The sequence below is a fragment of the Lepidochelys kempii genome, chromosome 3 (assembly GCF_965140265.1).
Source record: "Lepidochelys kempii isolate rLepKem1 chromosome 3, rLepKem1.hap2, whole genome shotgun sequence".
In the NCBI taxonomy this organism is placed as follows: domain Eukaryota; kingdom Metazoa; phylum Chordata; order Testudines; family Cheloniidae; genus Lepidochelys; species Lepidochelys kempii.
Genome location: NC_133258.1, coordinates 196,716,416 through 196,741,978, shown reverse-complemented (window position 1 = coordinate 196,741,978; position 25,563 = coordinate 196,716,416). Strand labels below are relative to the sequence as shown.

The window sequence follows — 25,563 nt, the reverse complement described above, 5'->3', positions numbered from 1 at the left end:
CTTATGCTCAAATAAATTGGTTAGTCTCTAAGGTGCCACAAGTACTCCCTTTCTTTTTACCATTATCCTAGTGACACCCAGAAGTGCCACAGCAAGTAACGTTCTGTAAGCACTTCCATTATAAACCTTTAACAGATACAAATCATTATTCAGGAAATTTGGTCTTCGTTCATAGAATCAATTTAATAAGTTAAAACGTTTGATCTTTGACTTTGCACAGACAAAACTTCCACTGATTTCAATGTATGAAGTGTTGTAGCTGTGTTGATCCCAGGTTATTACAGAGAGACAAGGTGAGTAATATTTCTTCTTAGACCAATTTCTGTTGGTGAGAGAAACAAGTTTTCAAGCTTACACAGAGTTGTTCTGTAGGTCTGGGAAACTCAGGGCAAGTCTACAGTTAACACGCTGCACCAATGCAGCTGAACTGCTGTAGGTCAATTCATTAGAGCACTATCAGTCCTCATCCTCCAAGAAACCTGCAGAACACTTTCAAAAGACAAGCCTGGGAGCTTAAAGTCATAACTTTGCTAGACATTAAAAATCATGACTGAATAGACACACTGGATTTATGGTTTATTACAACAATCTTTCACCCACTTCCAACTGCCCTCCCAGCTGCTTCCTCCCGCCCTTTCTTTGCTTCCTACGACTCCAGTGGTGCTTATGGGTCCTTCACCTTGAAGGGTCTTATAGATTGTGTGTTAACTGCTTATGCTAAACAATCTGTTCCAGCTTGTATTTAGAAGTGACACATTGAGTTAAGCCAGTTGTAAATGTGGCGGTGGATTGCAGGAGGATAAAAGGGAAGTCTCATGGTTAAGGCAGTTTCTCATTTTAAAAGTTAAATTTTGCAAATATTTCACTAGTTTCCTTTGTTTATTTCTTTTGCCAATGTACTTATTCTAGAAAGCCACCATTACACGTTTACAGTAGTTAGCTTCAAATTCTTCTCTCAGTCCTTATCTCCCTCCTTCCCTGCCTGCTCTGAATGTAGCAGAAGTTGCACTCACTGCTCAGGGAGACTGAGCAACACACTGAGAGCATGGGCTACACGGTGATGTTCCAAAGGAGTTACCTAGACCTCAGCCTACAGTGGTGCTTTGAGAGGGATGGATTCAGGACTATGAGGGTCCACTGGCAAAATCCCCTGTAGAGAGAGAGGGGCAATAAGAGTTTCTATCTAGTCCTCACCACCATATCTTTGATGTTTCTCACAAAGAGGAGACTGAGCCTGAGATTAGGTGACTTGACCAAACTCACAAAGGAAGTCTCTGGCACTCAGAAATTGAATGTTGATCTCCTAAATCCAGTGTCTTAACCACAAAATCTCCCCTTCCTCCAGTTGGGAATACTCTCAGGCTGCAGTAGTGGCGATAGTGGTTGTATTGCCAATCTGAAAGGTGCATTTATCCTCTAGCAGATGTTATAAACATAGTCTATGTACTTGAGCAGTGTATAGGGCCAAAGCTTCGTCTCTAAATGCATTAGAATCGCAATACAAGTCCAGGATATGCTTAGCTGCCAGTTAATACACATATTAGGTACAATACAGCATTATATATTTAAGCTCCCCAAGTCGTATATTACTGAACTACTAAACACATCCTGGAATGTGAATATAATGAAGTGGCTCTGGTAGTTTACATTAGTTTAAACTAATCTCACTGAACAGATATTTCTATACAACTACTGGAAATAATTAATTTGAAAGGAGAGGGGGAAAGTGTGTGTTTACATCTTTCTTTTGAAATGTTAGTGTTTAAGAGTTTCTTCTTCCTCCCATACCCGAGTCTAAATAAGATTGCCTGTTCCACTTCGCCTCTTTCCTCTGCTTCTCTCCAGAACACTTACTGCTTTGCTTCTTTAGCAGATAGGCTGCTATCAGAGAGTTTATTGCTTCTCTTTAAAAAAATTAAAAAGGTAGATCAGGAGCTTACTCTGTTTTCAATTTAGCAGATTTCCACAAGAAAATGAATGGAAAAGCAGTCCAGATCCCCAGAAAAAACTGCTGAACAAGTGGCATCTGGGCTGTAAAAGGAATTTTCAAAGCAGCTCTCTCCCCCATTTGAAAAATGCATGCAATCCCCAGGGATGGATTAAGGCTAAGAATGGCCTAGATAATCCACAAACATAGTGGTCCAATCATAAGCAGGCGGCTGGCAGCCAGACACTTGGGAGCACAGACATTCCCAGAAACTTGAGGGCCCTCTTTGGAATGCACAGCCTGAATCAACTAATTTATTCAATCCAGCCCCTAATCCACTGCTGGTGAGTTCAGAAATTGCTACTCCCAACTGTACTTCTCCGATAGCCCAGGTGGTTTTAACTTAAAGAAACCCTTTAACCTGAAATGAAAACTAATCAGAAATGTAAGACACCACTGAGTTCGACTATCTAGTAGAAAAGGGAAGTTTGAAGTGGTCCGAGCACCAAGAAGGCATTGCAGGCAGCTGAAGGGGAAAGAGAAGGGAGTTTTCCTAACAAGGTCAACTCAGTTGGGCGGGGGAGACTTGGAATCAGGCAACTATTTCTTCTGAAATCCACTTCTGACTGCTGCAGTCCATGTTCCCCTGGTGGCTGGGCCACTTTCAGTAATGTTTGTATTGGGGTAAGAGCTATGGGTAGGTCAGCTCCCAATTTCCCTTTCCTCTTCCTCCTCACAGATGCAAGTCCATATTGAAACTGGACAAGGCACCAAAAAATCATTGTTGAGTGCAGTGAGGAGGAGGAGGAAAGTGTTTTCCTAGAGGAAATATGCTATGCTCCAAGAGCAGAATTGAAATCCTTTATGTTTTTCTAATTATTTTACAATACTTGTATCTACTGTATTATTTTCCCCTCTTATTAACATATGCATATGAATAAGTACCAGCAATCAGCAAGTGAGATGATCCCGTGAGGCATTAAGCATTGGTATGATATCATCCAAAGATCCAGCTGGTATAGGAGAACATTGTTTTGGATAATCTATGTCCAAACTCTCATTCAAAATCTGTATAGTTTGTAGTGGAACAATAGATACTGGGCTGGTAAAACACATCCGATAACCCTCTATTCTATACGTGTCACACTGAACAACTACTTCAGAACTATTTCATCCCAAGTTTTTAAGATATCTTGGTATTTCTCATGTCTCTCCCTCTATAAAACCAGGTCCCATTAGAACAACAAGTTCAACAATATAGGCTTTGGGTGAGTAGGAGAATTGTGTGTTCTTTAATGACCGCAAGTTCTCTCAACTGTAAGTCCCATGAAAGTGATCAATATGTGTATTGCCACAGTACTTGATTTTATAAATAAAGATAAGCCAGAGAGGGAGAGGGAGAAGGAGATCACAGGTACAAGGAAAAAGAAAAAGAGAACTTGTGGCACCTTAGAGATGAATAAATTTATTTGAGCATAAGCTTTCGTGAGCTACAGCTCACTTCATCAGATGCATGCTGTAGCTCACGAAAGCTTATGCTCAAATACATTTGTTCGTCTCTAAGGTGCCACAAGTCCTCCTTTTCTTTTTGCAGATACAGACTAACACGGCTGCTACTCTGAAACCTGTCAAGGTACAAGGAATACATTTCTAATAAAATGGAGAGCTAAAAATATGAATTAAAGGTCATCACCAGAAAAAAAAAAAAACAGTCTACACAAGGGTTTACAATGATCAAAAATTGATTGTTAACAGCCAACTCTGGTAAAAGCACCTCTGTCACAACTGCCAGATGCAGGTAGTGAACATCAGAAGGAGTAGGCAAAAAAGCAGATTAAATCTTAACTACTTAAAGTATTATTATAAATCTGCTGATGCAGTGGATGAGAAAAAAAAGTTTGAAAAAACAGTTAGAAATGGAAAATATATATCGGTGCCATTGGCATTTCCAACCACAAGATACTGTAAGTGGAAAGTAAATACATACTGTCTCAAGTTTTCAGCTCAAGAAGTATTAGTCAAACTTTTTAGCTCTTGCAGTATTTTTAAAAATAGCTGAAAATGATCACAAAAAGCTGCAATAATCCTGAATTTATAAATAATCATATTACCCAGTTTTTTAAACTGTTGTTCAGACAGCATTTCTATCAAAATTGTTTGTGGGATTCATCAGGACTTGTCCCCAAAGCACTGTTTTGGCATTCTCATGTTCTTCTGTTTAAGAATGTCGACATGGCAATTACAGTCATTATATTGCAAGCCATTTTACCTTGAAATGTCTGTGAATTAAACTGCCACAGAAAGTGGATTTTGATATCCACAGTGACATCTAGTGCTGAAAAACAAAAAAGCACTGAAATGGGTTTTTAGAAAAAAGGGGAAGCTATGGTAATTTGTAGGGTTTTTACCACTGAGAAGGTACAGACACTGAGAAATAAATGCTAACAGCTTAAAAAAACCCTAACATCTTTCCTGCCCCACAGCCTCCAAAGTAACTGATGGGGAAAATTTTATAATGTGTAAATAAGAAGTTATATTTGATGCAAACTACCTTTACCAGTCTTTGTAATACAAATGTAGTTTGATAAATGCAACATTATACATTTTTTTTTGTTTTCTAACAGAAAAAACAAATCCCATCACCCTGACATCTAGTTATTTAAAAAAAAAAAAGCTTCAAGTATAGAACCTGCCCGTGAATCTCCCTGCCAGTTTTTACAGTTGTACAATCATACTTTCTTATTTCTTACTTGTTTTTCTCCAGCCTATTACTTTATTAAAGATCTAAACAGAGAAAACTGTGCCTATGCAAGAGATATAGCCAAACTGGCAGTACATAAAGTGTTATCAGAGACAGAAAGCAAATTGAAAAATGTAAAAATAATTTCTGCGAGTTATAGAAGTAACAATAGGCAAAAAAACGTTCAGACAATAGTGTGATACTTATGTTGACTGTGTCCTTTTAAAAGTGAATGATCATGTTCGGAATATAACTTTTTTTACATTCAACATGCTAACTAAAGTGCACTAACCAATACAGGTCAGTCAAGAACAGTTTCACAGTAACTAGACTCACTTATTGCTAAAATCTGAAAAATCTTCAGAAACAATTTAAGGTTTAAGTGAAATAGTTATTCCTTCCAATATTTTCAAGTACACAAACATATGCAAAAGCGGAGTACAAAAAAAAGTCAATAGAGTAATGTAAACATCTGTATGCTGACAAATATACTCTATCAGGACCGGGTACAGGTGCAGGCAACCCAGGTGACCGTCTGGGGTACCAGGCCTAGGGGGCTGCGGGCTCTGGGTCTCTTTTGTTGTTAGCGACAAAAGGGAAAGTAGAATGTTTGAAGTAAAATGTTTCAGGTATTCCATATGTGGATTCATTTTCCCTAACCTTCCTTCTAGAATGTTCGGGATGTTTGTAGAGTCTCGTGGAACCTTTCAGATTTTCTGTGAACTACATTTTCCTTGAACCTCCTAGAATGTTGTCAGCCATGTCCACGCAGGTATATAAAGGGAGAGGCATCACCAGTCAGTGAGATATAAGAACAAACTGAAGTGTAAGTGAGAGCTCAGCTGCCACACTGTGAACCTTGTATTATTGTGTAATTGTGGAAGTGTACTTGTGTTTTAAGACTTGAAGAGTGTACGCAGTGACTAATAAAGGACATATTTAATGAGATGCCAGAGATATTCATTGAACCCCTACCTACACAACAACATAAATGAAATACTGTTACTTCTTTTGCCATGCTTAACACATAATGTTTGATGACTTTCTAAGACTGTGGAACAGACTTTTGCTCTCCCTAATACTGTCCGTTTTTACCTGAAGAAAACAAAAGATGCCTCCAAAGCAGCATTCAAGAGCTCAGTACAGGAAGCAAAAAGCTCAACTGCAATCTAGTTTGCAGCAAAGGGCAAATCTGATGGGAAAATATCTAAACATAGACCGAGCTTTAGGCAGTAGTGATCATCCCACTGCAGAAGAAATTGATGAGCAAAGCGTAAATGATGGAAGTCCTATTACTAAGGAATTAGCAGATTTACCTGAAGATGAGGAATGGAAATGTGAGGAAAGTGATGGAGAATCATCCAGTTTTCCTGGCGGCATAAAGGAGAGCAATGATGAACAGTGTGACTTACATGAAAAGGAGAGTAATGACAAAGAAAAATCTGGTTTACATAAAAAGGAGAGAAACAGTAAAAAAGAATCTCTCTCTCCTGATGACAGAAATAGCAGTAAGAAAAACTGCACACCACAAATCGATACATCAGATCCTGCTTTATGGCCGGCGATCCTAAACACTGCCAATATACAATTTTGAATGGGTTGGGCAAAAATGAGGATGACGCTTCCAGTAAATGAGCAGAAGCGACACTTCTCAAAGTCACACTGCGAAAGAGTACTCCAGAATGGTGAGTTGGCTAGTTTACTCGAAATCAACTGAAAAAGTTTTCTGTTTTTGTTGCAAAATATTTTATAAGAATGACAAATCGTTGCTTGTATTATCTGGATACAATTACTAGCATAAATTAGCTGATGCTCTGAAGCAACATGAAAGTCACCCAGCCATTTTACGGCCTTCTCCAAATGGATGGAGGTTGAGTCTATGCTCAAGATGAATAAATGCAGAGTCACAGGAAACCAGCGCATTTTATTAACGTAGAAACCCAGCACTGGAGGAGCAAAGAATAATTTGGCTTTCCAGGGCTCCTCGGATAAGTTCTTCACTGAACAGAATGGTAATTACCTTGGTGTGGTAGAACTCCTTGGGAAATACGACGATGTCATGCATGAGAACCTACATCAAGTAATTTGTAAAGAAGCTATGGACCATTACTACAGCAAAACAATTCAAAATGAATTGATTCACCTTACAGCAAGGAAGGTGTTTGAGAACACATTGATACAGCTTGGCAAAGCAAAGTACTGCACTGTAATAACGGACTGCACTCCTGTCATAAATATAACGGGAAGGGTAAACACCTTTAAAATCCCTCCTAGCCAGAGGAAAAATCCTTTCACCTGTAAAGGGTTAAGAAGCTAGGATAACCTCGCTGGCACCTGACCAAAATGACCAATGAGGAGATAAGATACTTTCAAAAGCTGGGAGGAGGGAGAAAAACAAAGGGTCTCTGTCTGTCTGTGTGATGCTTTTGCTGGGGACAGAACAGGAATGGAGTCTTAGAACTTAGTAAGTAATCTAGCTAGATATGCGTTAGATTATGATTTCTTTAAATGGCTGAGAAATTAAGTTGTGCTGAATAGAATGGATATTCCTGTGTGTGTGTGTGTCTTTTTGTAACTTAAGGTTTTGCCTAGAGGGATTCTCTATGTTTTGAATCTAATTACCCTGTAAGGTATTTACCATCCTGATTTTACAGAGGTGATTCTTTTTACTTCTATTAAAATTCTTATTGTAAGACCTGAATGCTTTTTTCATTGTTCTTAAGATCCAAGGGTTTGGGTCTGTGGTCACCTATGCAAATTGGTGAGGATTTTTACCAAATCTTCCCCAGGAAGTGGGGTGCAATGGTTGGGAGGATTTGGGGGGAAAGACGTTTCCAAACAACACCTTCCTAATAAAAATAAACCCAGATAAACGTTTGGTGGTAGCAGTGGAAGTCCAAGGGCAAAGGGTAAAATAGTTTGTACCTTGGAGAAGTTTTAACCTAAGCTGGTAAAAGTAAGATTAGGAGGTTTTCATGCAGGTCCCCACATCTGTACCCTAGAGTTCAGAGTGGGGAAGGAACCTTGACAACTCCCAACATTAGTCACAGGGAAAAGATGTCATTTACAGTAAGATTTGAAGGCGACAAGGATGGCTGTATCCAAATAAAGAAACACTATCTGTTTCAGGTCTGTGGATGACTCTACTGGAAAAAGCCTAACAGAACTGTTTATTTTATTCTCATTCAAAACATTTATAAAGCTTCTGGACTGCCACTTCAAGGCTACAACAATGGCCTAAACATGAAGGGAAGAAGCAGGGGCATCCACGCAAGGATCCTTGTGCTGAATCAAAGAGCTTTCTTCATGCCTTGTAGCTGCCATTCCTTCAGCCTGGTTGTGTCATATGCTGCATCATCTTCTTTAGATTCAGTATCTCTCTTCACAGCAGTGCAAAGGATATACGTCCTGTTTTCAGCATCAGCTATCAGATGGAAGATCCTCATGGACAATTTTACAAATCTAAATGTGAAATCGCTAAGTGACACTCACTGGGAGAGCCGCATTGACAGCATAAGACCAGTGAAATACCAAGTGACTGAGGTTTATGACTCCCTGATATAACTGGCAGTCGAGTAAAGCCGAGGCCAAAATCTGACACAAGGCACAAAGCCTGGCAAACCAAATCTTTGACTTCAAATTCCTAGTCTCAACTGTGGTTTGGAATGATATTCTGTTCCAAGTAAACACTGTAAACAAGGCATTACAAACTCAGTCGAAGGACACTGCAACAGCTTCTACTTTGATAAGAAGCTGCCTTGATTTCGTTGTGACCTACAGACACAAAGGACTTCAAGGTGCCATCACTGCTGCCAAAGAAATGGCAGGAAATTTAGGAGGTGAGCCTGCCTTCAAGGAAACTCGTATTCAGAAGAAGAGACAGTTTGGTTACAAGGACAGAGATGAGGCGATGGAAAGCTCGGAAGAAAAATTCAAGAGAGAGTTTCTTTGCTTGCTCATTGACACTGCTCAAGTGTCCATCAAAGAAAGGTTTGGACAAATGAAGCACTACAAAAAGACCCAGGGGAATTTTGTATGACCTTAGTAAGCTTAGCAAGGTGGACAGGAAAATACATGAACATTTGCATGGATCTTCACTGGATGCTGACACATGGGGAATGTTCGGACCCCAATGATCAAGACCTCTATGTTGAACTGGACAACATCCATTACATTTTGCCACACAGGAAGCACTCTGCATTCCAAGTTCTCCAATTCATTCATGATGTAAAGCTGAAGGACACTTTTCCTAATATGTGGATAGCTTTGAGGATTCTGCTTATGCTGCCAGTCACAGTCACAAATGGTGAGCACAGCTTTTCGAAGGGCAGGCTCATCAAAACATACTTTGGATCGATGATGGCCAATGAGAGACTGACATCACTTACTATTTTATCACTTGAAAATGCCATTGGCCAGTCTTTGGCTCTCTCTTGACACTGCTTCAGTTCACAAGGACAAAGGCAAGAAAAGCAACCTTTGGAACTAAAAGACTAGGGTTAAAATTCTGAGGTTGGCACCTACTGTAATGCTATTTAAATACTTGTCCACCCAATATTGGTGCACAGTTCAATTTCTTCATTTTACTACATTTCAATAATTCTTAAAATTAAAAAGTTTCTATAAGCTTAGCGGAAACAAATTTTGTTATTTGCTTATATATGGCATGAATATATACAGATCCTAGCAAATTTATCGTCTTATATGACAGGGATAAATCATGCATGCTAATCGTGCATCAAAGCCATGAAATGGGCTACAAATGCAATAAAAATAAGGTATTCAAAAATTTAACAAATGGATGGGGGACGCCGAAGATCCTCCTCGCCTACAGTGCCATTTGGTCTAGGGCTGGCCCTGTACTCTATCATTATGCTCACTGCTCATTCAGCTCCTAAACATTTACAACTTAGCACCTGGATCCTGCAAACACTTAAACACATGTCCCACTGAAGAGAAGTTTCTCACAAAATTATGCCTCTGTAAGTGTTTGTAGGATCAGGGCTTTACACAATAAGTGTTGTAAATACTCTGTGAAAACTGATTAATGGACTCGTAAAATGAATGAGAACTTACATTAATCATCAAAAATTAAGGTCTTATTTTGTGATTATATAATAATTATGTAGGTTTAAAGAAGAAGTGTGTATTAGTGGACTCTGACTATTAAGCCCATTGTGCATTAGGGTTCTAGCACGCTAGCAGTTCATGGAAGTTGTGCTAAAAATAGTTTTTTGTTTGCTGAAGACACTCACTGTGCACGTCACAATTATTGTAATTCAAACACGAAATAGGCATTGCAATCATGAGTTGCTATCAACAGCTGGCAATGTGAGATATATTGCTAGCTTTATGGCTTGTGGTTTTAAGAGCCTAATTAGTTTGAACAACTTGTGTATTAGAAGTCTGTTAAGTAGACCACTGATTATTGTTCTAAATGGAGGCAAAGACTCTTTGTAAGCAGACAGGATATTTGTTGAAGGGGTGCATTTTAACTGAGCAACTAAAAAAAGAGTTGAGAGAGAAGAGGGAACAGCTTTAAGTCTGTGCTTTATTCCTGCTTGTGCTTCTATTGTTACCACAGTTATTGCTATTAATATAATGCAGTTTGGCTGGATCAGCGTAAGGTAGTCATGCCAGGGTTTATTATGGAAATATTAGCAAATAAACAAGAGGGGAAAGGAAGTGATTCTGAAAATTAATAGCCTGCCAACAATACCCAGTGTTCTACAAAAAAAAACAAAGTAGTTTTGGCCTCTTGATCATTCAAATACCCTGATTGGTTGGGGCTGAGAGTTATCTAGAGGCAGATCTCCAGTGCTTATATTTCATATCTTAAGAAGTCAAGGGAGCGTCTGCATGAGTCTGCAACTGCCAAGCAGCCTGATTTAGGAATGGATTTAATTGTTTCTAAGGTGAGCTTTATCCATTCCTTAGTGGAAAGAAAGTTGCTGCACGAACTTTGGAGGATGAGAGTGAGGCATAAATACTTAAAGACTGACAGATGTTTGGAGCATGGACAAGAAAAAAATGGAACACGTCTCCCACCCAGTCCTGAAAAAGAATGAGGATTTTAAAGGAAAATAAGGGATTTTAGGCTAGATTACAACCCAAGGGCACAACAGAGAACAAGATTGTATAGACATAGGTGCTCAATATCTTCCTTGCACAGCGTGTGGTAAAGGACTAAGGCAGAATTAGTATTATTGATGAAAATATGGCTATGTCCCTAAACAAGAGTGCGATCTCAGGAAAAAAGGCTACTAAACTGACTGAGATCATTACATAAGAAGTCAGGCCATAGAACCATGTCTTTTAATGAACTCTGTGCAGGCAGACCTCTGTGCCCCACAAAAGTCAGCTGGACCCTTCCACATAAAGCTCACTGCAAGGTTGGGGCCAAAGATTGGACAATGAAATAAAAGGGGTCTGTCTCCATCTATTGTCTCTTGTCTTATACTTATAATTGCAACATCTTTGTGGCAGGGACTGTTTTGTTGTTTGTACAGCACCTAGCATAATGGGGACCTGATCCATGACTAGGGCTCCTAGATGCTAAATGAGTGGGGGGGGAAGGTTCAGATATAAATACAGCAAAAGAGTGCAAGAATCATGTGAAACGCAGGGGAAGAAAGCTGAAAGTGTGAAACTGATTTGTATCACAAACACTAACGAAGAAAAGAAGAAATCTGAAGCAAAGTTGAAAAAAAATGAAAAAAAATCACCACCACCTTCTTCATGTATTTAAAGAAGTTTAAGATAAAGCTGATTTGTGGAACTTCTAAAGGTTAGTGAAAGAAATTTTAAATAAGTGGACAAAAGTAAGATTCCAGAAAGGGAAATGATCTCTACAAGCATATGAGAAAATATTTAGTAGAACTCAGCCGCCACATCAAAAGACTTTTGTGCCAATTAAAGTCTACGAAGAGAGGCAAAGGTTGACAGCTGGTCGGGTTACACTAATAGCTTAGAAGAGGTCTAAAGAAATTATGGAACTCAGAATTGATCTTTAATAAAACATTGTAAATAGGCCAAGTACAGAGGAGAGCAAACAATCCTAATTTTTCAGAACGGGAACAGGCAAGAGTCAAAACCTTTAAGACTGACATTGATGTAAGCAAAATTCAAAAGGTAGTAAGAGATGTTGATACAGGACACCTAAAAATATGACAGCAAATATTAAGCAGCATTGTTTCATAATTTGCAAGTCTTCTCTTGACAATGCTGATGACATTTGTGGAGAAGACACAAAGCAGATGGGGTTTAAACAATCAACATAATCTACTTGGATTTCAAAGCCACATTTTACACAATACTAACAACATATACATAAGGTTATTAAATATGGCATGAAAAGCATTCTCCTTGAATTAGCTAAAGTGACCAAGGGCAGATTCTTATAACCAGATTACAAAGTCAGATTGTAATACTAAATTACTGTGAGCTGTTTTCAAGTACAAGGATGCCAGTGAATGGAAAAGCCACAAGGCTCAGCATCAAAACTAATGCTTTTCATTCTAGACAGAATTTAATGATGCCAAGAAACTAACATGATAGAAAGGCAACAGATGCTCCTGAAGAGATAGGGAAAATATCTAAAAGCCAATTTGTGGAGTTTCCTCCTAATCTTTCCATCACAGATAATGAAGAGGGAGTTTGGCTCTATAAATCACCAGACAACCCAAGATCCATATGAATCTTCAGAAGCCCAGCACAGCTGTGACGGCAACCCCTCCACATGTTAGCATGGCCCCTCTTAAGTGCTATGCTCCCATGGTGTTTTCTCATGAAACTGTTCTTAAATCCTCCCTTACCCCAATAGGGTTTTCACGTGTCTCACCAATGCTACAGGCCATTGCCATGTAGGATACTGTCAGATACCCAGCAGGTATAAATCCGTATAGCAGCTATAATACACCCCAAAATACACAATCAAAGCTTTTCTTGATTACTAGGGCCCAACCCTTGCAATCTACCAGCAAAGGGGCTTCCTCAGAATCAAGGGAAGAAAGAATCACTCTCCAGACTAGCTGCTCCCACTCTTTATATCCCCCATCCCAAAAAACATCTGATCTGGCCCCTGTCCACATGAGGTAGTTGGGATGACTGGGCCCAACATGCCAAAGTTTGGGTGCAATACCAAACTAGGTGGGACCAAAATCAAATCCAAAGAGTTCTATAAAGACTAGCAGGACTAGCAGACAAAAGAGTTCATGATGTTCAATTTGAATAAGCACACTGTCACAGTTCAGTGTGGGAAATCATTAGTGATACATATTAAACATATGAATCCTACAAAAACGCAGAGCAGAAAGAGAACGAAATAGTAAACACGTTATATAGCTGCATGCAATATGCAGGCAGAACACTGTGATGCTCAAGTTTAAGTTACACACACAGCATTATAGCTGTTACAACTGCTATGGTGCTGCAAAACATTTTCGAGTTTTATTTTCATATGCTAACAACTTTCTGAAGCATTCATCATTTAGATTGAAATTTTCTATACTTGGTCTCCATTTTAGAATGTTTGAGTAAAATCCCATCAATCATTGTGGAGTTAAACATTAATGATGTATTGTGAAGATAATACAAAAACTTCCAAATTTGAATATTTCAAATTGGATGTGTGAATAGACCTTAAGAAGCTGTACACTCTGCTAAAGGCTGAAAAAAAATCCTTTTAAAAACATTAAATATTGGAAAATGTGGGACTGAGCATAATAAAAAGTAGAAAGCATTAGGATATTAGACGTACACCTGCATATAGTGGACATATGTTAGCAGTAGTTAACAACAGATATTTGGTGACAGGAATTTACAAGCTCAGCAGCTTTGGAAGAATGGGTGGTAGAGCATGTAAGGGCAAAAAGCAATTTAGTTCTACAAACCAGTTAGTTTCAGCCACTACAGGGCAGGGAGCAAGCAGTACCAGGAACCTCTGTAGAGCTAGCTTGGGTGGAAGGAAGAGGATCAAGCACTCTCAGGCACCCGAAAACTGGATTAAAAAGGGAGGGAACCAGGAAACACTCCAGCACCATCTACCATCAGGTACCAATGGAAGAATCAGAAAAACATACCTCCTAACCCAGGATAAGCAGCAGATGAACCTTGTTTAAGAAAGAATGGACAATTAACCCCTATTACTTGAGGAAGTAGGGGAAGGAGGAAGGTAACTGGAAGAAGGTAGCAGGTAGGACAATGGATTTACATTACCACTAGAAGTTACTGCCCAGATTCTTTTCTCCCCTGCTTTTCCCAGAGGCAGGGCTCCCCAAAAACCTGTGTTCCCTGACAGGGCATCTTCCCTTGAAGCACCATGGAGAGGGAGAAAAGCCTTGGTTTGAATCTGCTTAGTTCCCTTAGGCTGTGTCTACATCAGGATTTTTCTAAATTCTACCATTACTGTTCTACAACATTGACAACCCCAGTCTCCAATAATCTTGAGTCAGGCCTCCAAACACCATGAGATTATTTTTAAAATCTTATGAGTTTAAGACAGTGAATTTTAGATTCATTTTTGAAGCTTTTCTCCCCAAACACAAGAGCTAGGAGCTTACTTAAAAAACCCCCCAAAACACTGAGATTTCCATTTCATCACCACTCTTTCTGGTGAATTGGATTAAAGAAAAACATCACATATCATAAGACGTGATAAAGTTGGGAGACCCAGCTCTACCACCAATCAATTTCCCTAATGCTTGAAGCAGTGGGAGAATTTCAAAAAGTCCACAGTGTAAACAAGGCTTCTCAACACTAGATTCAACTCACCACCACACAACCCTCCCAGAAACAAGACAACTGCTGGGACACGGGGTGCTAAAACAGACCCTGACTTTGGCCGTGTCTATACTTACACCTAGGTCAGAGCTGCTGCAATAGATGCAGCAGTTCCATTTAGTGGGTCTGGTGAAGACCCACAAAGTCGATGGCAGAGCGCTCTCCCATCGACTTCCGCACTCCAGCTCCCCGAGAAGCATAAGGTACGTCATCAGGAGAGCATCTGAAGTAGCATAACTTAGGTCGATTTACAGCTGTAGTGTAGATCAGCACTTCCCTGCAGCCTGCCACTTCCCACAGCTCCCATGGGCTGGAAACGGTGAACCGCGGCCACTGGGAGCTGCGGGGGTCTGTGCCTGCAGACAGTCAATGTAAACAAAATGTCTCATGGCCCGCTAGCAGATTATCCTGATGGACTGTGTGCCGAAGGTTGCTGACCGCTGTACTAAAGCGACATTTTAAAGTTGGGAGGGAACTCAAGCTCTCAAAAAAGTCAAGAAATTGTAAAAAAAAAAAAAAAAAAAAAGTAAGCTTCCACTGCAACTCTAACTTTGCCTTTTTCACAGATGTGACATTTTCAATCCTATTTTTCTTGTAAAGTGTAAATTGATACATGACGGTAATAACATAGGCTATAAAATATATAGGATATAATATAGCCAAGATCAAGCTGTGGGGAAAACTCTGTTTTTGGAGGTTCCTAACTTTTGAAAGCTTAACTTCCCAACACTGACATTTTATTGCCATTTTGTTTCCCTTTCCACATTTAGTATTACATGACTTTTTTTGATCTTTTTACCTCTCCTTATCCAACATTTGATAATGGATATGGGAGACATTTTCAATATAATGTCATTTTTTTCCATACATGACAGGAGAGAGTTCTCAAACATTTTAATATTTTATTTCTTCAAGAGTTTACAAAACTACAGTAAAAGTCCCACCCAATTCTGAGCTCTCCAATAATCTCCTAAAAATACACAAAAAACAGACATGCTACCCCAGACTAAATCAAATAACCCAGCAACAATATAAGCATAACAAGTTAACTGACTTTCTCACAGAGTCCACATAAGAATCAAACCTCACCCCCACCCAGCAAGGGAGAAAAGGTGAGCCTTACACCCTGAAGATGAAAGAACATGGGCTCTTCCAGACCTAGAGAAGAAACAACTTCCAAAGGCTTTAATGGAGAATGCCCTGCTGATTGAAACTTTAGCAATACATCACAGAAAGTCTCTTACAGCTTGTCTACATAAACAGTTAGTCCACTGCAAACTGGAGTGTGAATCTACTCTGCACTAGCCTGCTGCACATTAACTGTTCATGTGGCCACTGTTAAGTTACGTTCCTTAGCTTGCTTTGATCTACCCCATTTTGAAATGGGACTAGATCAAAGCAAACTAACGAATGATTAGCATGAGGCAGGCTAGTAGGGCTTAGATTCATGCCCCAGTTTGTGGTGGGCTCACTGTTTGTGTAGACAAGTCCTTCAACATAGTGTCCCCCACAACATTTAGGGCTTTATAGGTCATAACAACAGGATAGCTGGCCCCTTAAACAAAATTAGGCTCAGCTCTCCTGTACCAGTCCAGGTGCGCCTAGTTTGGTGTAACAGGAAGGTGGGGCTGCCTCTGGCAGTTATAAATAGAAGTCCAGAGTCCTGAGAAGGAGCTTAGAGGGAAAGTTTAGAACCCAGAATTAAGAGAAGAAAGACAGTCCAGTCATGAGAGTAAAGAAACCTCAGAGGAAGGGCAGATATGGGCTGGGAGCTTCAGGGAAGGGATGCTCCTGAATGAGGGAGTTCCCTGGTTGAGCAGTGGAGCCAGATCAGACTGATGAAAGCAGAAAGCAGTCAGGGGGTCACCCACAAACTTCCCCAGGCCAGAGAACCTGGGTCTAACAACTAAGAGCAGCAGAGGGAGAGGTCTGCTGGCTTTCTGAGCTGGAGAGCTGAAGCCAGAGGGTGGAGAGGACTGAAGATGGGGAATGATAGAGGGAGTGAGCCCACTGATGTCTCTAGGCAAAAGCTAGAACTCTACACGAGAAGGACACAGGGCAGAGAAATACACCTGCTAAAGGGGCTCAGCTGGGGCACTGTGGGAGATGCCGAAGCCATACTTGATGCTGGATTGTTGTGATGAATGTACTATTTGGACTGTGCTGGGGAGATTCTGGTTTATGGTAGTGGGACTGTTGATAATAAATTAATCCCAGAAAAAGCCTATTTATATACTCCAAAAGGCAGTTCTAAGTTTATTTGAAGAAGGAAACTAAGGTGAGGGGACACTTGCAGGGCAGCCCTGAGGCCATCAACAATAATCAACAACAGCTGGAAAAAAATTTCAATCCAGAAACCAGAAAACATGTGCAGGTCATAAAGCTCATAACAAACACCACTTTCCAAGCAGGCCACTGAACTCTGCACCAGCTTCAATTCCCATATACATTTTGAACTACCCCTATAGATAAACTTCTAGTGGAATATTCCCTTCTCAATACCCCAAATCCTAACAACATGATTTTGGGAAACCTTTAAAGACAGGGTGGAAATAAGCTTCTTCGATGGAATGGGTGTGGCTGTGGGTTGTTGTCTCCATATTTTGGATCTGTGATGTTTATTTCCTCTTCCTAGGTGTAGGACTGCACATTGTATTAGTATCAATACTGGTCTTTGCACGCATTTCCTACTATTAACTTTCCTAGGTCACTGTGCTAGGTTAATTCTGCTGTCTCATATATTTGCAAGCCCTCCAATTATGTTTCTTTGGCAAAGTTGATCAAGTCTAAATTTACATCAAAAGGACAGCTAGAAAAGGCATACAATAAGCAGCTGCAAAAAATATAAAGGAGTATTCAGTTTTCTGCACTCTCAAAAAGAACCTTTGGGAGCTGGAAGTCCAGAAGGGTCCAACGCTACTTCTATAGAGCAGGAAACATTTCTGCTTGACAACTGACAAATGCTTCACTTTTGTGACAAAAATCAACTCCAAAGATTACCTGGAATGCTCAGTAAACCACAGTTCAAGAATCACTGTACTATAGAAGATAGAGAAAAGCTTTGGAGGAATACCTGAAAATTCAGCTCTGGTATAATGGGGAAGGCCTGAGAGGAGATAGGGTTCTGTAACATGCACCAAATATTGTAAAATTTGGGCCCATTCTAATCTCTTTTGGTAGTGAATTCTGTACTTAGGACCTTTTATTATCAACATTCCATTCAATAGTTTTTTAACCTTCAATGAATGCAGCTGTATGGATGGATGGATGGATTGTTGGTGGGAAAAACTCTCTCTACTATTCCCAGGTCCCAGCCTACCCAGGGTTTTGTAGATTAGGATCGAACTTAGAATTGGATCTGCGATTAGGTGGGGAGCCAGTGACGGTTCTAAAGCCCATATGTGAGGTGTTCTAATTTGTTCTTTTATTTTGGCCCATAATTTTTAAAAACAAATTTCAATTTCATTTTTCCCAATACATGTGAATATCTTTAATATTAATATTACAGAAAATCAATTTCTTTATTAAGGTGGTGGTGTAAAACACAGCAGATAAACCAGCAAATCTTTTTATAGATTTCCATTTTTCCAAGGACAGGAGTATTTTGATGATTGCTGCTAGTCAAATTAGAGAGACAAGGTGGGTGAGGTAACATCTTGTATGGGACCGGTTTCTGTTGGTGAGAGGGACAAACTTTCGATCTTACACAGAGCTCTGTGTAGGATACCATGGAGAAACCTAACAGTGGAAAAATTGGAACAAAAATCTCTGAGGAATATGTACATATGAAGTCCCAGCTCAATTTCCAGACAGACATTAAACAAAATTAGTCCATTTTGTCAAAGCATCTGCCAGGCAGTTTCCAATTCTGTACCACACTCCAAATTACCTGTATTTTATTTTGAAGCATGGCTAGTCAGATAATGAGTAAAAGGCCCAGGGATGAACTATGAAATACTGAAGCTAAGGAATCAAAAAGTGATGCATAGCAAAATCAATAAGAGAAGAAAAAAAAAGGCTCACATCAGGGTCATAAGATAGAATTCTGGGATCTCCTCTTCAATTATTTGCTTGTGTTATTTTCAGAACTCATCAGCAACTGTGCATTCAGCATATGTATATAGATAGGACTAAACAAGTACTAGACTAAAATTTTAAGATTTAATTTAATCGATCAACTAAAGGTGTTTGGCAAGAAATGCTATGGTTTATCGTGTGAGAGATCAAGTGGAGAGAGAGATTCTTATACTTTGGACTGATAACATCAGAAAATTAGTCTGTTAAAAATAGCAGTTCAAAGTGTCACTCATCAATAGTCAACTAGCACTAGAAAACCTATGTAGATAGAATGAGGCAAGAGATTTAGATTAAGGTTTAGCAATTCAGATTATAAACAGAATTTGTAATAAAAGATTACACAGAGAACACCTATTCTGGATGATGTTTTCAAAAGCACCTAAGAGATTCAGAAGCACAAGTCCCATTGAAAGTCTCTTCCAATTTTATAAGCTATTTTAGAATAAGATGTGCTTTTTCTTAGTGGGCATGCTGTCAAATAATTGTACCACTTTCCCCCTAATGTTTTCATACAAATCTAGATGGCCAGTCTTTACAAAAGCTGGCAGCAGCAGACATAAGGGGGAGAATAAAAAATTTGAACAAGTATTTAATTAAGCTTGGATAGTCTAAGATTGGATATAATGGTAACATAGATTGGAAGGAAATCTTTCAACAATTTCTGCTAAACACTACTACATTAGTACTGAAATAAAGTTAAAAAGCAAATCTGGAACCTAAACTTAGCCACTCAGAAATTCCAAAACCTGTCTCAGTATCCACTAACATAATATATATAGTAACTGTGCCACCGACTGCCATGGGAGGTCACCACACAAAGGACAGAGAAAAGCAGAAGGTGGTTTCTTTTCACAGAGCTCAGTAAAAGCAGATTAAATGTTTGAAATATTCAAAACAGATCTCCCTTTTGGCAAAGTCCAAGATGGAAATGATCCAGCATCAGTAAAATAATTGAACAGGTTGTGCTGTAGGCCTATTAAATTTTATTTGAAAATATAAAAATTCATGAGCTTTTACGCAAAAAGCTATTTTCAAAATAGTCAAGTCAGACTGACGTTCACACACACACACTTTTTTTTGGTAACACAACATTTAAAATAGAATACAACAGTTAACTCCAGTACCCTATTTTAAAGAAAAAAAAATGCATTTCTACAAGTTTACTTAAAATGTCAAATGAGAAAATGGTGCATTTAACTGATCCTTACTTTTAGAATATTTTGGGTTTCATTCCACTTGTTTGTCCACTCTTTGGTCAGCTCTTGTACCTATGAAATAAAACAAAAAGATAACATCCTATATTAAACTAGTCTTGTTTGAAATACCACACTTACTCTCACAAAGGGCTTGGCACAAAATTTCAGAGAACAACTTAAAATGCCAAATATTTGCCAAGTTTGTTGCTCCCTGCAACTGATTCCACTTCTAATATTGGGATAATAATTCAATTTCACCACAATCTGTTACAGTGGCCACTTAAACTTTCCCCTGTTTAAGTGGCCACTGTGCTACTTACGGATTCGTTTGTAATAATTATTTGCCAAATATACAGCAAGACGACAAAAACAATAGGCTATCATAACTCTGATTTTTCATCTTTTTAGAAAGGAAAAGATATTTAAGATTACAAAGGATGTAGTGAAAACTCCAATTTGTAATGTTTCATAAGAACAAGGATGTAAAGGGATGGTCATTTAAAATAATGGCAGGTAATTTCTGAACAAATAAAAGGATTTATTACGTGCCGTGCTTAGTCAATCCTATGAAATCTACAGCCACAGAATGAGTTAAAGGTTATACCCAAATTTTATAATGAACTGGAATAATTTTAGAATCAACTGTCACTGTGATTATGCAAGGTAAGGTAAGAGTAGTCATGATTCAGGCCATACGTTGTCCAAAAAGGTTTACAAAAGCTAATAATTACAGAAATGTTTTTGTGGTACAGTAAAAGCTTTCTGATCTGGCATGTTGGAGGAATGGGGTGGGGGGTGCCAGAAAAATTCCGGTTAACTAAGAGGGTGTAAGAGTAAGGGTCTGGGTGTGGGAGGGGGCTCAGGGAGGGAGATTGGCTGCGGGAGGGGGCTCGGAGCAAGGGGTTAGGGCGCAGGAGGGCTGCAGGGTGCCAAATCCAGGTGGCACTCACCTCAGGCAGGTCCCCACAAGCAGCGACATGTCCCTGCTGCTCCTAGGTGGACGGGGAGCTAGGCGGCTCTGCATGCTGGCTCTGCATGCTGCCTCCGCCCACAGGCACCACCCCCACAGCTCCCATTGGCCATGGTTCCTGGACAATGGGAACTGCGGAGCCAACACACAGGGCAGGGCAGCACACAGAGCCACCTAACCACATCTCCGCCTAGGAGCAGCGGAGACATGTCACCGTTAGCAGGGAGCCGCCCGAGGTAAGCACTTCCCAGATCCGGCACCCCGAAACCCCAACCCCCGGCCACAAGCCCCCTCCTGCAGCCAAACTCCCTCCCAGAGCCTGCACCGCACACCCCCTCCCACACTCTGAACCCCTCATGGCCATTCCTCTGCCTAGGAGCAGCAGGGACATGTCGCCGCTTCCGGGGAGCCATGCGGAGCCACATAGGGAGCCTGCCATCCCCGCGCTAACCGGACTATAAATTGGACTTTCAATGAAGATCAGAAATGCCAGTTTATAGAGCTTTCTGGCTGGTAAAGTGCCAGATAACACAGCTTTTACTGTATTTTTATGTTTCCACTCTCCAATGCATGGGATTTATATTCACTTTAAGACTATGTAAAATCAAGGAACAAAAACTAAAGAGTATAAATCTTTTTATTTGAAGTGTTTATATACTTAAATTTAAAAAATTCAAATTCTTAATAATAAGAGTATCCTAGAATGCCTATTATAAATATATGTCAGATTATGGCTCAAGAAATCTTAGACGTGTGTAACTCTGCATATCTGTACAAAGACAAACCTGTCATGTTACCTTATTCCCTATGATAAAAATTAAATTTCAAAACTGAAATCCCTGATGAAGGCTATATTTCTTTGATTTATATACATAAAAAGCACTTATCCCAGGCTCTCTAAATAGCTGACATAATGCATACAAGGATGTAGTCAGTATAAATTGTTCACTGTCCTCGGACACTGTCTTTTATTCCCAAGCAATATTTGATAATTACTTCTCTTGATTTTTTCACCGTGGAATTAAGTTTATACATCTTTTACTACCTGAATCTTCTTTCAAGTGATGAAATGCTTAAACTCAAGACTAACTGCTTCTGTCTCCTTTAAGATTTATATGTAAATTGATCATGTACTTGGAGGGACAAATAGCAATGCTTCCCTTCACAGCTCTGCCCAAATTACCTCAATCTTGATTTGCAACCATATCCTTCAGTTTCACAGTCGGCTTTATTTGTGGACAGGCTACAAATTAAGATGCACTGTGTGGTAGTTACATAATATGGTCCACTGTCCACCAGGGAATAAGTTGAAATTATAAATGAAATGAGTAGCTCATTTTCACCTGTAACCTAGGATTTAAACTCAGAGAGGAAAAGATAATACTTCTCTCCACTGTGCCACCTAGGTCCAGAATGCTGACAATCAGAATATTAGACTTGTCAATATTTTCTTTTGTTTTTTAAAGAAAAAAATATAAGGGAATCCTGATGCTCATCACCTCTACCTTCACCATTTCTGGAGAATTTTTAATGCACATGAGTTGTTTAAAATAGTTTCTCTAACACAGCAATTAATTCCTTCAAGAGAACTACTATGAACTAGCCAATTTAAATATGGTAACAAAGTCTTTAGACCTGTAGAATCAAATTCACTATTACAGCCATTCAGTTATAGAACAGCTTTACCCTTTTTAATATGTGCGAAGAATTTGCAGTAATTCAGTAATTATGCTTGTGGTAATTATCTTAAGCAACAATCTCATAACATATTAATGAGGTTGACAGTGGACAATAAAACATACTCGATAAACATCCCACATAGTGAGGACAACACTTCTGAATAGGACAAGCAATGAATATTATCAGACATGAAAAATATATTCCAATTAATACCATACATTTAGCAGTTTCTACTACCCACCTAAACGTTCGTAACAACAATACTCAGGGAACGCTGTGTGTATTTATTCAACTGTGATTCAGATTAAATTAATATTAATCAGTATTTTTAAACAAATATTTTAAGGAGGAAAAGCATTGTTGTAACTTAATGTTCAAACTACTATTATTCACGTTCCGCCACAGGTACTGAACACAGTACAGAAAGCTAGTTTTTTAGTGTAGGATAACTATTATAAATGTGCTCCAGGCAGAAACATGGCTTACAAGAGACCTTATTCTCCTTGGTTTTACACCAGTGAATCTACTATTTTGCCTATGCTGGTATCAAATTTAGCTTAACCCATTGAAAGAGCCTGAGTTTAAAAAAAAAAAAAAGAGAGAAACCTAGATAATTTGTAGTTTCATGTTTTTTAAACAAAAATGTAAAAGTAGTTTTTCAGATGACATCAACTTGCCCTAAAAAATTAGTATTATGATCAAGAGTCATAATAATAATGCAAAGAGATAACGTATAGTATCAATTAGTTGAGTCAAAAATGTGTTTCCTAAAGGAGATATACTAATTCCACAGATTTTAGCAGACTGAGTAATTATAATGAGCCAAATCCTCAGGCAGCTTCAATGGAATTATACCAGTTTACACCAGCAGAGGAACTGGCCCAAAGTTTTTAGAAGACCATACATCCACATTTGATCCTTAAAGTAGGGTTGCAAGTTTCTATTTGCAGAAAACTGAACACCTTTTCCACACCCCCTATTCACCCCTTCACCGAGGCCTTGTCCCTGCTCACTCCATCCCCCATCCTCCGTCGCTTGCTCTCCCCCACCCTCAGTCACTCGCTCATTTTCACTAGGCTGGGGCAGGGGGTTGGGGGTGCAAGAGGGGGTGAGGGCTCTGCGGTGGGGCTGGCGATGAGGGGTTTGGGGTGCAGAGGGGGCTCCGCACTGGGCCAAGGGGTTCAGAGTGTGGAATAAGGCTCCAGGCTGGGGCAGGGGGTTGGGGCATGTGAAGGGGTATGGGCCAGAAATGAGGGGTTCAGGGTGTGGGAGGGGGCTCTGGGCTGGGGCAGAAGGTCAGGGTGTGGGAGGGGGGTGAGGGCTCTGGGCTGGGGCTGAGCAGTTCATAGGGCAGGAAGGGGCTCAGGGCTGGGGCGAGGGATTGGGGCGCAGGACCAGGTTTGGGGTGCGGGTGCTTACTTCAGGCACCACCCCTGCAGCTCTCATTTGCCTGTGGTTCCTGGCCAATGGGAGCTGCGGAGCCAGGATTCAAGGTGGGGGCAGCGTGCAGAGCCCCCATGGCCGCTCCTATACTTAGGAGCCAGAGAGAGATGCTGGCAGCTTCCCAGGAGCCATACAGAGCTAGGCAGGTACCCTGCCTGCCTCACTACTAGTGGCCAACTGGACTTTTAACATCCCAGTCAGCAGTGCTGACCAGAGCCAGCAGGGTCCCTTTGCGACTGGGTGTTCCCGTCAAAAACCAGACGCCCAGCAACCCTACCTTAAAGATCCTAAATACTCCCCTCCCTCACAAATCTGATTAATGCTACCTCTTTGTACAGTCTGCTATTGTCTAAATATGAGCAACATGAAGCAGATCTTAATCCTTTACTAAGAGGGTTAAATTCTCAGATATGAAAGATATAGGTTCATTACGTCTAGACTTATATGTTCAATTATCACTACTGCACGTTAAAATAGCTGATTAGGTATCTAAATAACCATTTGCATATGGTTATACCAGATCGGAAGGCAGACCAACATTACTTCCTGAAAACTTGCCCCAGATTCTTAGGACACATTATGGCAAGTTTAGAAACTAGAAACATGAATTAGTCCAACACTATACCAGAATTTAATGTGCATTTTTCTGTGGGCATTGCATTCTTTTTCTGACTCTCCATATTATAGTCTACTATTACCTTTCTCAAAAAGTTTTAATATACACAGAGAAGAGAAAAGGAGATTTGCCCAGGGAACAAGATTTTCCATTATTCAAACATGAGTCAGTTAAATATATTTCAAGAAAGCATGCAAGAGTATTTACAATGTATTTTCTTCTGTTGCACTGTTTATGTGAAATACAGTGTAACAAGTAATAAAATTACAAATTCTAATTTATTATAAAAAGTTAAAAAAAATAAATCTGAGGTTTTTACATCTAGTTGAATTCAAGAAAATGCTGCTTTGTAAAATAAATGAACAAACAAACCACAACATTAAAGCCAGTGTTTATAAGTGTGTATACCAAAAAGTTCCTGAAAATGAGCTGTTATTGCTCCAGCATCCAGGCCACATTTATCTCTAAAATAAATATCAAATTATAACTTACTCTTGCTTCATTCTGCTGAAGCTTCTCCTCCATACTTAAAGCTGTTGGAGAATCCAAGAGTGCAATCTAAATTGTAAAACAATACACATCAGTATACAGGAAAATAAACAGTACAATGGATGGTGGATTAGAAGGCATGAAATATTATTGGGCAGGTATTTTAATAAATTTGTGTAGTATATCCTGTTCTAGTCTTTATCTGGAGTGGATGACATTTCATCTTTATCCATATAAAACATTCACATTAGTGGCAATCTTGTCAAAGTATAAATTTGAAATACAATTTTATTTTTTAATTTTACATACACACTTTTACTGATTTGTCTACATTCATATTCTGCTGAAGGCACAACATTTTGACAAACTGGCTCTACAAAATCAATTTTTTAGAAATGCAATAGATGACAATTTCCTATGCATGAGTGTCTATTTAACTATTCTGCTATAAACATTTCTATGAGTATGACATTTGTATTGCAAAAATATATCTTGTTAATTTGATTGTGGAACATGAAAATTACTAATACTTATATAACAAAGAAAACTGCTTATATTTTTGTAACGTTGACTAGTGTTGGATTTTGGGTAAATAATTATCAATGAGCCATGGTGGCATTTGCAATACAATATTCTGGGAATATA

General features: G+C 39.4%; 1 protein-coding gene across 3 annotated transcripts in view; it reads right to left on the bottom strand.

The window, feature by feature from the left end:
* Positions 1-25,563, bottom strand: part of KIF16B (kinesin family member 16B) — a 243,691-nt gene that overhangs the window by 156,697 nt on the left and 61,431 nt on the right. For all 3 annotated transcript variants that reach the window (XM_073339553.1, XM_073339554.1, XM_073339552.1), the window contains exons 11-12: positions 24,922-24,987; positions 19,733-19,792 (exon numbers count right to left, since the gene is read on the bottom strand). In XM_073339553.1, coding sequence (XP_073195654.1) covers positions 19,733-19,792; positions 24,922-24,987 — 126 coding nt within the window. The remainder of the gene's footprint in view (positions 1-19,732; positions 19,793-24,921; positions 24,988-25,563) is intronic.